The sequence below is a fragment of the Castor canadensis genome, chromosome 6 (assembly GCF_047511655.1).
Source record: "Castor canadensis chromosome 6, mCasCan1.hap1v2, whole genome shotgun sequence".
NCBI classification, from domain to species: Eukaryota; Metazoa; Chordata; class Mammalia; order Rodentia; family Castoridae; genus Castor; species Castor canadensis.
The window spans coordinates 115,968,653-115,981,318 of NC_133391.1; the positions used below are offsets into that span (position 1 = coordinate 115,968,653).

The 12,666-nt window shown below is 41.0% G+C and overlaps 1 protein-coding gene across 2 annotated transcripts in view; it reads right to left on the bottom strand.

Annotated features, from left to right (window-relative positions):
* Positions 1 to 12,666, bottom strand: part of Sv2c (synaptic vesicle glycoprotein 2C) — a 213,768-nt gene that overhangs the window by 116,888 nt on the left and 84,214 nt on the right. For both annotated transcript variants that reach the window (XM_074077258.1, XM_074077259.1), the window contains one exon: positions 11 to 191. In XM_074077258.1, the coding sequence (XP_073933359.1) occupies positions 11 to 191 (181 nt within the window). The remainder of the gene's footprint in view (positions 1 to 10; positions 192 to 12,666) is intronic.

A 12,666-nucleotide genomic window follows, 5' to 3' on the forward strand; every position in this document is an offset into this window, starting at 1 on the left:
AAAACCTTACCCGAATCCAGAAAGTAAGCGACAGAAGAGAAAGAAGCCATAACCTTGGACAAATGAAGAAAGGAAGGCAAAGAATCCGTTGACAGACATGCAAATCAGAAGGGACTGTTTCCTTCCCACTTTGTCTGCCAGTCCTCCCCAGAAGAACGCCCCCACCATCATCCCGAGGTACACTATGCTGCCTGCAACACACAGAAAACAAAGAAACACATCAGAATTTGGAAGCAAATGACACATGTAACAGTAAATGAACAAGGAACAAAATACACTCCAACATTTTGCTGGAAAATACCCTTAAAAAATACATCCTTCAGGATATAGTAATCAGCTTTTAAGTTGGAAAATAAGCTCTGCTGGCTATCTTTGGCAACCAAGACCAATTGCAAGGCTGATGGAAGTTATTTCCTCTACCATCTCATGAAGTAGACAAGATGGCCAGATTCTATCCCAGCCTCATGAGGATGAGTATACAGTGGGTGCACAGTGGGTAGGCATGAAACGTCTTCTCAGAGTAACCCTGGAGTTCAGCTCAGGCCAAGTCACTTTTGGTCTGAATGCCCAGTGTAGCACCATGACAAGGCTAACTGGGAGGTTAAGTCAAGGGTTCCCATAGTAAAAGAGACCCCCAAACTGCTTCAAATATCTGCCTTTAGCAGGTGACTTGTACCAAAGCCAGACCCTTATTGACAATTCTATGGGTTCTTTCTCTCTAGTCCCTCTTGGCAACCCCAGCTCTCCCTTGGGAGTTACAGACCACACAAGTTAATCTTGAAGTGATCAGGCTCTATCTCTGCTTATCAGAGGAGACCCTTGGAGATCTTAATGAGCTTAAGAAGATGGGAAAGAGCTAGCAACACGTTGGGAAATATCAATCTTATCATGGCTGATCCCTAAGGGAAACAAATGGAAACCCAGGAGTTAGGAAGGAGTCCCTCTTGCTGTCAGTGAGAGTGGACACTTGAATTTTTTAATTCACTTTATTCTAACAAATCAGACCCCCACAAGACTGTCTAAAATCTTTGTCAGGATAAAACAATATTAGGCATGGCAAATGTTAGTTCAGAGGGATCTCTAAAAGAATGAAAAATGTTTAGGAGGAATGGCATATTTAATAAGTGGAAGTGTGTTATATCTGGACAAGTCATTAAAGAAGCTGCTGCCTTATCTTTTATCCATTTCTGCTTTTCACTCCATTTCACCCCAGACCATTATCAAAGATACATTCCAGATGCTCTAACATCAAAGTAAGAAAGTTTAAAAAAATTGGTTAATTTATTGCTTTAGATTTGTTTGGAAAAATAGCTTATTTAAACATTCACCTTCAAATTAATTTGCATACACAGTTAATGAATTGATATGAGACTGAGAAGTAAAACAGTTGGTAAAGGTCTGGGGACCCTCACCTCCATGATTGAGGATGCTGCTTCTCAGATCACTGAGAACATGCCTACAGTGAATGGCAAGTGTTGAGAGCAATGGTAAAATCAGACTAAATGAAAGCTGTTTTTAATTAGACTGGAGGACTGTGGAGAAGCAGGTAGCCAACCCTTCCTTGGGTGTGGAGGGCATATTTTTCTCTGTACCATGGACTAACTAAGCACAGAGCATCCTTTTCCATAGAGCTTACACATACCATGGGACCCAGTGCATGTCCAGAAGACCATTTAAGGAATGCATCAACACAGCGCGAGGGAGTTGCTGTAGGAGGCGGACTCATCCAGAGACATGCATGTGATATGCAGCTTATCTCTTAGGTAGAGCATATGAGCTCAAGTTTGCCATGCTTGCCTCTCAGAAGGATAACCAGTAACTAAGCCTCTTCATAATAATGTCTGTATCTTTAAAAAAATGCCTACAGATCAGAAAATGAGTCTCCAGCAGTTAGGAGTGGGCCCTAACTGCTGCCATCTAAAGACTTAAAAGGCTTTCTTATAGCCCCAGGCCCAGGAACAAAGCCTCCTCACTCCCTTAAGTCCTAGAGTTCCCTTCTTCCTCATGAGTAAGCCACCATGACAGCAATACCAATCCAAGACTTCTTGTGACCCCCCATCATTAATCTACCGCAGAAAGAGGGGGCAGTACAGAGGCAAGACACCTCTCTTTAATTGATAATCACTTACTATCTTTTATTCATTTATTACTTTTTTCGAGACAGGGTCTCCCTATGTGATCCAGGTTGGTCCTCCTGCCTCAGCCTCCCGGGTGCTGTGAATATCAGCATATGCCACTGTGCCCAGCATCATCTCCCCTTACTGTCTTTTATGACAGCAAACAAGAGCCCCTGCTATTATTTGTACTAACTGCGCATTTGTTTGTACCAGGCGCTCTTCCAGGAACTTACTGAACTTTGATTCACTTAATTCTCACCACTATCTTGCAAAGTGGGTATTAGAAACCCCTTCTATAGATGAAGAAATGGAGGCTCAGAGATTATACCACTTGATTTAACAGATAGAAAATGGCAATCATGGTGATGAAGTGATGTTTCTTTGACTAAAGGCTGGAGGTCTTTTTCAGGGCTGACGATCAGCTGTAATGCACCAGGCCTCCATTGGAACCTCCATTGGAACCTTGACCCTCCACTGGAATTCCTTAGGCTTCCCTTTGACCTGGGAACTAAAGGGTTAAACCTGGTGCCTCAGGGCAATGCCTAGTACTTATGAAGGAGTTATTCTGATTCCCAGGCTATTCCTGTTATTAATTACTTTTTTTCCTTTATTGTTGTGATGGGTGGGGGTACATGGCAGCATTTACACGGGTTCTTACAATGTATCAAATATATCATACATGAATTCACCCCCTCCACTGCTCCCCTTTCTCTCCCCTCCCCATTCATGGAATGGTTACAACAGGTATCATTGTTGCATTTACATACATGTGTACACAGGTTTTGTATCTTACTCACCCTCCTACCCTTTTTCCCTGCTACCTCTCCCCTCCCACTGGTGCCAGCCCTTCCCCCTGGGCAGGACTTGTTATGCCTTCCTGTTCTCTGATTTTGTAGAAGAAAAAAGAGAAAATGAAAAACATGACATTTTAGCTTTTTGAGATAAAGATATCTACACAATTTCCCCATGATATTTCCATATATCCATGTATTATAACCCAATCGGTTTATCTCCTCTAATTTTCTTCATTCTACCTTAGTCCTTTTCTTATGATAGTTTCAGTCGGTTTAAGATATCTATATTCATTCTTATATAGAGAATATATCAACCCTATTCAAGTTCTTAGTTAGTTTCCAACCCTTCCCTCCCACAAAGCTCACCTTGGAAACACCCATTCTATGCAAACTAGGAACTGGGTGATATAAAGCAGAATCTCTAGTTAGGTAACTGAGTGTCTGCTTGACCTCAACCCTACTCCAGTGAAAGAAAGTGAATCTGAGGACCCAGGGCAGGAACAGTTAATTCAGGTCCTTCCCAGCCCCTGGACTAAAGCCACCAGACAACTTCCCACATTTCTCCTGATGCCCTCAAGGCACTGGTGTTTTCAGACTATTGAGAGAATTGTTTATAATCTGGGAAGAGTGGTTTATCCAAAAGTAAGCCAAAGGGAACATCCAGGCCAGAGCCTCTCATGGCCTCCTGGGATCTGTGATCCGGGACAGAGCAATGCTGAAGTATGCATTCATGTCTCTGGCTCTAAGTTCCTCTTCGTGCTCCATCAGAGTGGCTCAGAACTCAATAAGAGGCACAAACAGGCACAGGACAAAGTGAGCCTAAGCCTACCAGGAGGCATGCGCCTCAGTGGAGGAGTAAATGGGAACAGAGAGTGGGAGGTGCTGCTAACCACATTGCTGTGTGGCCTTTGGGCAGAATTCACTAAGAGAATGTCTGATGGAATCTGAAAATTAAAAAGATTTCTAGATGGTATTAAATTCCTCCACAACTGACAAGTTTATCATAAAAAATGTAATAGCAATTAAGAATGTCTAAGATCTAAAGGCAATAATCTTTTCTGACTAATGCTTGATGAATATTGGTAATTAGACTATTCCATTGGGCAAGCCAGGGAAAGACTTAAGCCTATCTTAATTTGAGCACATGAACATCAGAATTAGAATGTGATTTGCTGATCATGTGATCTAATTAAAGCCAAACCTCTGACGTTGGTGAAGGCAAGAGAAGAAGGAAAGTAATCGCTCTGGGATCGTCAGGATAAAAACAGTATTTCCTGCCTAGTTTGTGTTCACCTTTCCATTTTTGTCTTCACAGCGTTGTGACGGGGAGTTCTTGAGAACTCAGAGCAGAGATATGCTCTGGACGTGCACCAACCTTCTCTGCTCTCCACACCTCACAATGCTGCTGCTGACCAGAATTATAAAGTGTCCTCATCCAGACTCCTTGCTTTGTACGTGGGGAAACTGAGGTTGTGAGAAGCCAAAATTTGAAATCAGGTCCTTTAGATCCTCAGTGCATGACTCTTGGATCAGGGACCTCGATAGAAACAGACTCCAAGGCCCTTTTGGGACTTATTGACTGGGAATCTGCACTAGAACCTGATCTCTAAGTGATCTGTGTGTTCACTTGAATCTCAAAGTACTTTTAGAGAGGCATGTTTTCCATGGAAACAGACAACCTCTATAATACATTTCCTACTTCAGGCTTGTATTTGTTTAATTTATGTTTGAGGGGAGACAATGCAGGCTGTAGGATATTTTCATGGGACAGGAAAGATCTCCCTGGATGAGCTGAGATCACAAAAGGGCAAGCAGGAGCTGTGTACTTAGAAAGGGCTCAACTCCCCTGGGACCTGCCTTTCTTAGGACTGGAGGTAGGCCTCCAACTAAAGTCCAAGACAGCAATGTGAAGAGAGGCTGGCCTGGGATTCTCAGATTCTTTCATGAATATAATAAAGTTTTTAATTCAGCCAGGCTTTTAGGAGGTTGAACCTGACCTGAGAAATAAACTCACCCTATACTTTTCAAGGCTCTGGAGACGTCCATCCTTGTCCAGCCCAGCCCCTCTGTCTTTAGGAGATGACCAAAAGGCAGGAAGCACGGCCTCCGCACTGAGGCATTTTTCTAACATGGGGGCTGGCTCCATTTTATTTAATCTTACCCTCATTTCCCCTGATAAATATCACATTTCCATTTCTGTATCCTTGCTAAGCTGGTTTTGATTCCTTCTGACAGTCCCTGAAGGGGTCACATCTTTTTCCCCTAACATAATTTTAAGCCACATTTAAACAAAACAGAACAATTTTAGGAAATGACCTACAGTGTTTTTCGCATAGCAACTTTTAGCCAATTGGTTTTTAAAAAATTGTTTTAAGTACTTTAGTTATCCATGGCTAATGCATGACTCTAGAATTCACTGCATTATTTATTTATAAACTGACTTTTGATGAAAAACATTCTGAATTCTGAATTCAGAATTCTGGTATTCTGAATTCTGAATTCTGGTATTCTGAATTCTGGTATTCAGAATTCTGGTATTCTGAATTTATGGAGAAATAAGCTCTATGAGGCAATGATTATACTTACTTTTTACATGGGGGATTTTCTTAGGTTAAAACAAAGTGAAATGAGAATAAATAATTTTGAATAACAATGACATTTCTGGGAATTGTTAAAAGAATAATATAGTATGTCATATACACAGAATTAAGAAAAAAATCTTAATTGCCCAAATTATGCTCAACATTTTCTAGGAATTACTCTGTTCAGAAAAACTGGGTGCACTTATTTTCCCAAAGATAAGGTTTTCTCCAACAAACCTGGGATATGCCTACAGTAGAGGCCCACTGATGAAGATTCTCTTCTTGACAAAATCCTAGCCAATCAGGTTCTTTTGACCTCTTTTCTCAACTAGGTCCTGACCTTTGGATATCTGTTTTCATTTCTGCATTGCTCAATTTTAGCAGAAATCCTGCAAAATCAGAAGCCCTCATTCTGGGTATCTCATCATCCTTGATATCTAACCAGGTTTCTCATTCTCCACCACCCCTCAGTTGATGTCTGATTACCCCAGCCTGCCTTCATCGAGAATCCAGTTAGGTTAATTTAGCCTTTCCCTGGATGTTTCCTCTCAATAAATTTCCATCCATCTTCCAGGATCCTTGGGACTCTGATCCGTGGCTCTAAATTCTCACTTTCCCTTCTCATCTGAGGAGTTGAGCCCAACTTCTCTTCCCTACACAATGTCCACTGCAATGATCCCTACACATATTACGATGGTCCTGAATAAAGTCTGCTTTACTGTTCTTTAATAAGTGTCATAAATAATTTCTCCTTTCTCATTTTTTAGCCATATTCCACTTAGTCAAGTCAATGAATCAACCGACTTCCATCTCTACCCCACAAACACATTGAGAAATGTGTTTTTCTCACTTTTTTTCTTGCTTTTTCTTTTGATTCTCACCTACCTTATGCTTCCATTGGCAGCAATTTGTGCTTATGGTGATGGTGAATTTGACTGTCAACTTGATTGGGTTGAGAAATGCCTAGGAGATGAGTAAAGCACACTTCTGGGTATGTCTGTGAGAGCATTTCCAGGGTTGATTATCTAATGAGGGCTCTGAACAAATCAGTGATTTAATCCATTGTTGGATTCAAAATTTGAAAAGACTGTTGGGAGGTGGTAGAACTGTGAAAGGTGGGGTCTGATTGGAAGAAGGCCACTGAGGGGAGGTGTCCTTGGGGACTGTACCTTGCCCTGGGTCCTTCCTGTTACTTCTCTGCTTTGCTTCCTGGAGGTCATGATGTAAGCTTCTCAGCTCTGCTACACTATCCCAACCATGATGGACTGAAACCTCTGAAACCAGGAGCTAAAATAAATCCTTTGTCCTTTTAAGTTGTTTTGTCATGTATTTTGTCACAGTGATGACAAAAGTAATTAATGCACTTACCAAGGGTTGATTGTGTTTGTACCCAGCCTGCTTATATCAGTTCTGCTTGCTATTAATTATGCAATCAACTAAATATGAATCACATAAACAGTGAAGTGAATGTGAAAGCAAAGGGAACTCTTATAGTAAAAATAGACTTGGGAAAGATGCCTTAAAAATCACTGCTATTAAATAAATGTCAACAATAGAACTACTAAACTCTGAGAAAACCATTCAGGTGAAGGATTCTCTGCTTAGATTGAGGCTTATGTGCCTCATTCTACATTAAAGAAATTTAAAACTGAAAATCAATGCAAGCAAGACAATGGTGAACTCCAGTTTGAAGAACTCTACTCAGAGGAATCTGAACCCAAAGATGGGAGAATAAATGCATACCGATATGTTAAAACACCATGTTTAAGTACCTATGTGTAGTTTGCAAGTTTTCTAGCTTCTACCAACTTTTTTATTACCCTACTTATTATCAGACCTGATTTAGTCAGCTAAAGGGATTTCTGTTTTGTACTTAATGAAATCAGGCTTACATAAACCATTGGAACAGTTACCCACTAGTTGGTTTACTATATTACTTAAGGCAACCCTGAAAACAGCATCACTTGAAAGGCAACTTTAGGGCTCATCACCTCTGTCTGCTTAATTTCCTTGAAGAAAGATTCTTGTTTTTTTTCCCTTCCATTCAATACTGGAGAAATCCCTGGAGTGAGAACCAAGATACCAAGACTAGTTCTAGTCTCTCTGTAATAACTAGTTGTAAGCTCTCAGGCCAGTTTTTCAGCTTCTTCCTGCGCCAAATGCTGGGGCTGGGCTATGTGTGTAATTGGTTGGCCCTGCAAGACTTGTCCAATCTTTCCTTTCTGTCTTAGGGAGAGGGCTCTGCCTTGCTGGCTTCTTATGGATGGATCCTCTTCACCCATCAAATCAAACTGGTGTAGAAGCTTCCACAACTGCTGCCCTGTGGTCAGTGCTCTTGGACACCCTCCTCTCTTCTCTCCCCCCACCCCCACCAAATGGTTGGCCAAATATGGATTTTTCTTGGCCAGAACCTATCACAGTTCATAAAGGGCTGAATCCAGAGGCCACTGATCCTCCCCAGCTACTCTGGTCCCAATGCCCACCCAATGCTAAGAAGGCTGCAGGGTCTCCTTTTTTACTTACAGTTTACTATTTCTTAACTGGTTTCAGGTTCCATTCCTGAATTAGAAATAATAATATGAAAATCCCAGGTTCAGTACTTATTCTATTGGATTCTTTCATTAAAAAGTGCTAAGAAATGAATCCATTGCTAAAGGAATGGAGACTGAAGTGGAAGAAGAAAGAGAAGAGTAAATCAAATGCAATATCCTTCATCTTCACTGCACCACCATTTAGCACTCTGAACTTTGGGTTAGGCAGCAAAGGGTTAAGAGCCCAGGTCTTGAAACAGATGGCCCAGATCTAAGTCCTTGGGCTCCTATTCCTGGCTGTGGTCCTGGCTAGGATACTTAATTTTCTCGTGTTCTAGTTTCCTCCTCAGTATAATGGGGCCAATAATAATACCTATCTCCTAGGGCTTCTGAGGGACTAGATGGGATAAAGCACTACCTTAATTGTGTGAAACACAGTTGCTTAATGAGCAGCAATCACTACGATTTCTATTGGTTTGAGGTAAAGAGAAAAAGGAAGAAAACAAGGAGGGAAAGGAAGAGATGACAGAAAAAACAAAGAGGGTTCTGGAACTGTGGAGAAAGTGAAAGGATAATTTGTGGCCTTCCTCAGCTCAAGTTTGAAAAGAAACCACTAAAACAGCTCTGGAAAAAAATAATCATTTTTTTTTTTTTTGGTGGGCCTGAGGTTTGAACTCAGATTCAACTCTTGCAAAGCAGGCACTCTACTGCTTGAGCTATACCTCCAGTCCATTTTGCTCTGGTTACTTTGGAGATTGGGGGGCGGTCTCTTGAACAATTTGCCCAGCCTGGCCTGGAACCTCAGTCCTCCCAATCTGTTTCCCAAGTAGTTAGGATTACAGGCATGAGCCACCAGCACCTGGATAACCTGATATATTTAATCCCAAAAACATATACATTTTTTGGAAATGGACACTATTTAAATACATAATTAAGAGGCTCCTAAAACCAATCCCTTGCTTTTATTTTTCAATTGCTATTTGCAATAGCCATAGTAGGGGCCATTATATGTTCAAATCAATCTGTGGACTTTCAAAAAATCAAATAAAACCAAAGGAAGTAATAACATCAAAGACATATGGCCAAAGGAGAAAAACCCGTTTCTGGTTTGCATAAGAGAATATTTACAACAAAAGCCAGCTTACCTTAGCTAGAAAGAACTGTAAATATCAGATGCCATCTGCAGCACATTGCTGACTCTCACATTTGGAAAGTCTGACATTTAAGTGCATTGGTCCAGGAAGAAGTGGAAGCTGGCTGCTTGTGTAGGCAAGTAATGCTGTGTCAAGCAACAGTGCTATTTCTTACCTACGTCCAACTGGACACCAAAGAGCATGTGAAGGTCAAAGACACTTTCACTGAATCCAGTGAGCAAGCAGACTGCAGGAGGGTCCTGATGAAGTCAAATCTATTCTCCATTGTTTTTGCTCAAATGGCTAGTAGATTGGATAGGGGAAGAGATAGTGAATTTTTTTTTTTTTTGCATGTATGGTTCTGTAGTATCCCATCCCTTCCAAAAAAAAAAAAAAAGGGAAATTATAACCCATTCAGTATTCAAAGCAATAAAAACCCAAGTCTTAGGAGCCAAGAACACTAAAGCGAGTCACTTTGTGATGCGTGATGCGTTATGGATATCACCTATCAGTCTCATACCTAATGGAATATCTGTTGGGCAAGATTCCCCCATTCAAGCCATGTAAGAGACTGAACTCACCTTTCACTAATCCTAATCACTGACTCAACAAGTGGAGCCATTGGCCACCAATTCCACAGCTCTTTGTTGAGCACCTGCTGTAAGTTGTGCATCTTTCAAGGTTTAAGGGACAGGGAAGGAGGAGAGGCCCACCAATGTTGTCAGGATGTGACCTTTCCTTCCCAGTAGCTCCCTGCTAAGTGCAGGGTAGTTTTAGATATAGCTGTACATTGGAATCATCTGAAGAGCTAAAAAAAAAACCCTGAAAACCACAAAAACAAAACACGAATGCCCAGGCTACACCCAGGGGTTTTGCATCAAGGGTAGGGCTCAGGTCTAGGGCAGGGCTTAGGCAATAGTAGTTTTAAAAATCTTCCAACACTATTCCAATGTGAAGTTGGGGCTTTGCATTGCACCTTCCCTTTCCTGGGAGATTAAAAACATGCAAAAAAGTAATTACCTCAAAATGAAACACATACTGTAATTAAGGTGAGTACATTATGCTTAAGGGGAAAAAAGGGAGGAAGAAGCTTAATTAGTTCTAGGGAGTTCTGAAAAGCTTCACATGGAAGGCGGTGGCTTTGCTGGGTTTTGAACTATGAACAAGAAGTCTCCCAGTAAAAGGAACTCTCTTAGGAATGTTCCGAGAGAGAGACAAAGCCCATGTTCACAGATTTGGAGGTGGTCAAAGTACAGCAAACCCGGATGACTCCAGGTGGCTCAGGGTGGAGGGAATGCAGATTTTGAGGCTAGGAAGAAGAGCAAGATACGATGGGTCTGGAAGAGAAGCTGGAAGCAACTGAAGATTAAGATTAACAAGAGATTAAGATAGGTAACTGAGGTTCCTAATGTGTCTGGAGCGCAAGATTTAAGGAAGCTCTTACTCTTCAGTGCCAGCTCTGCACTTGCACAACCTTGGCAGTAGGGGCTTCCTTAAATCTTATACCCCCAGCAGCTCACTCTCTTCACCCTAGTTCTCTCACTGGAAAGACCAGCCTAAAGACTATCAGAGCTCAGGTAACTCTAGTAGCCCAAGGGAAAAAATCATGGAAGCCTGGTCTAAGGCAGCAGCAGCAGCAGGTTTGAAGAAGAGAAAAAAGACTGAGGGTATTTTTAGCAAAGTCCAAGTTCTTGTAAATCAAGGAGTGAGAAGCAAGAGTTGAAGTTGACATTGAAAATTCTGGCTTGGGACAAATCATCATCAAATTAATAAAGAAAGAGGATAGAGAGAAGAGCAGGCCTAATAGGGGCCATGTCTTAAACAACTGAGAAGGATGCTCACTTCAGGAACACTCATCATACAGGTGAACAGGGCAGAACAGGATAGGACAGGTATTGTATGAAAACCAAGGAAACAGCATCAATATCATCAAGAAATGCTTTGAGAAGGAAGCAGGTCTTGATTTGAGGGACCTTTGTAAACTGTTGGTGGGAATATTAATTGGCACAACCATTATGGAAAATAGTATGGAGGTTCCTAGAAAAATTAAAAACAGAGATACCATATGACCCAACAATCCTTTTTCTAGACATACATACAAAGGAAATGAAATTACTACACATAAAGATACCTGCACACCTATGTTCACTGCAGTATTATTCATATTCACCAAAATAACCAAGGTGTCCTTCAAACATATATAATATAATATTATTCAGCCTTAAAAAGGAAGTCTTGCTATTTACCACAGCACAGATGAGCCTGGAAGGCATAAAAATGAAATAAGCCAGATCAACAAAGAAAAATATTACATAACCTCACATTTGTGGAATTAAAAATAATCAAATGCACAGAAATAGAGAGTAAATAGAAATCACTAGGGTCATAATAGAGGGTGTGTTGTGTGAGGGGGGCAGTTAAGACTTGTAGATCAAGTATACAAAATTTCAGATATGTATGGTAAGTCTAGACATACAATGTACAACATGAGGACTATAGATATTAATATTACATTGGACTTGAAATTTTTGCTGAAGAGTAGATTGTAGGTACTCTTGACTAAGGATAACTGTGTGAGATGATGGATATGTTAATTGCTTGACTGTAATAACCATTTCACTATGTATAAAGATATAAAAACATACTGGTGTACTCCTTAAATACACAAAATGGAAAAAAGGGAATATGACTAAGAAGATGGGCTGAAAGGCATTTTTGCTTCCTCTTAGGCACACACAACAGTCCTGGATCAGAAGCATGAGAAGCTGGGCACATTAGGAGAGTAAGGAGCCTGGCTACAGTAGCTGGGATGGGGGTATGGGAGAAATATAATTAGGCTGGATGAGAAAGAGAAAACCTTCAATATCAAACAAAAAGTTAATTACTTACTTAGACAATGGGAAGCCATTTATGATGGGCTCCTGAGTGAGAAATTAATGATATCAAAGTTCTAGTGTGAGAAGACCATGACCCTTCTGAGTGGGATTACCTACTTTTTTTTGTTAAAGGCCAGGGATTCAATATTGGGATCTTTGTGGGCCACATAGCATCTATCACATCTATTCAGTTCCACTGTTGCGGCATGAGACCAGCCACAGACAATATATAAACGGGCATGGCTATGTTCCAATAAAACTTTATTTACAAAGCCACACAGTGGGTCAGAGTTGATTTGGAGGCTGCAGTTTTTAGACTCTTGCTTTAGAGAAAAAGCTTGCCTATAGCAGAAAAGTTTGCCTGTGGGAGAGTATGCAATAATTGACTAGGAGCATGGAGATATCTAACTTTTGGCCTTGTGCCAAAGCTGGGGTGAGGAAAAGAGGACAGTTGCTTAGAGGGCAGTTCAGAGCTTTGTGAAACGAGTGAATCCCCTGAAAGAAGAAATGAAAGAGGACAGAAACCCAGGGATCAAATCCCAGAGGAACAGCCATACTTAAAGACCAAAGAGAAGTCAGAGACAAGAAGATGCAGCAAGGAAATAAGAAGAGGGTCCAGATGGAGTAGATACT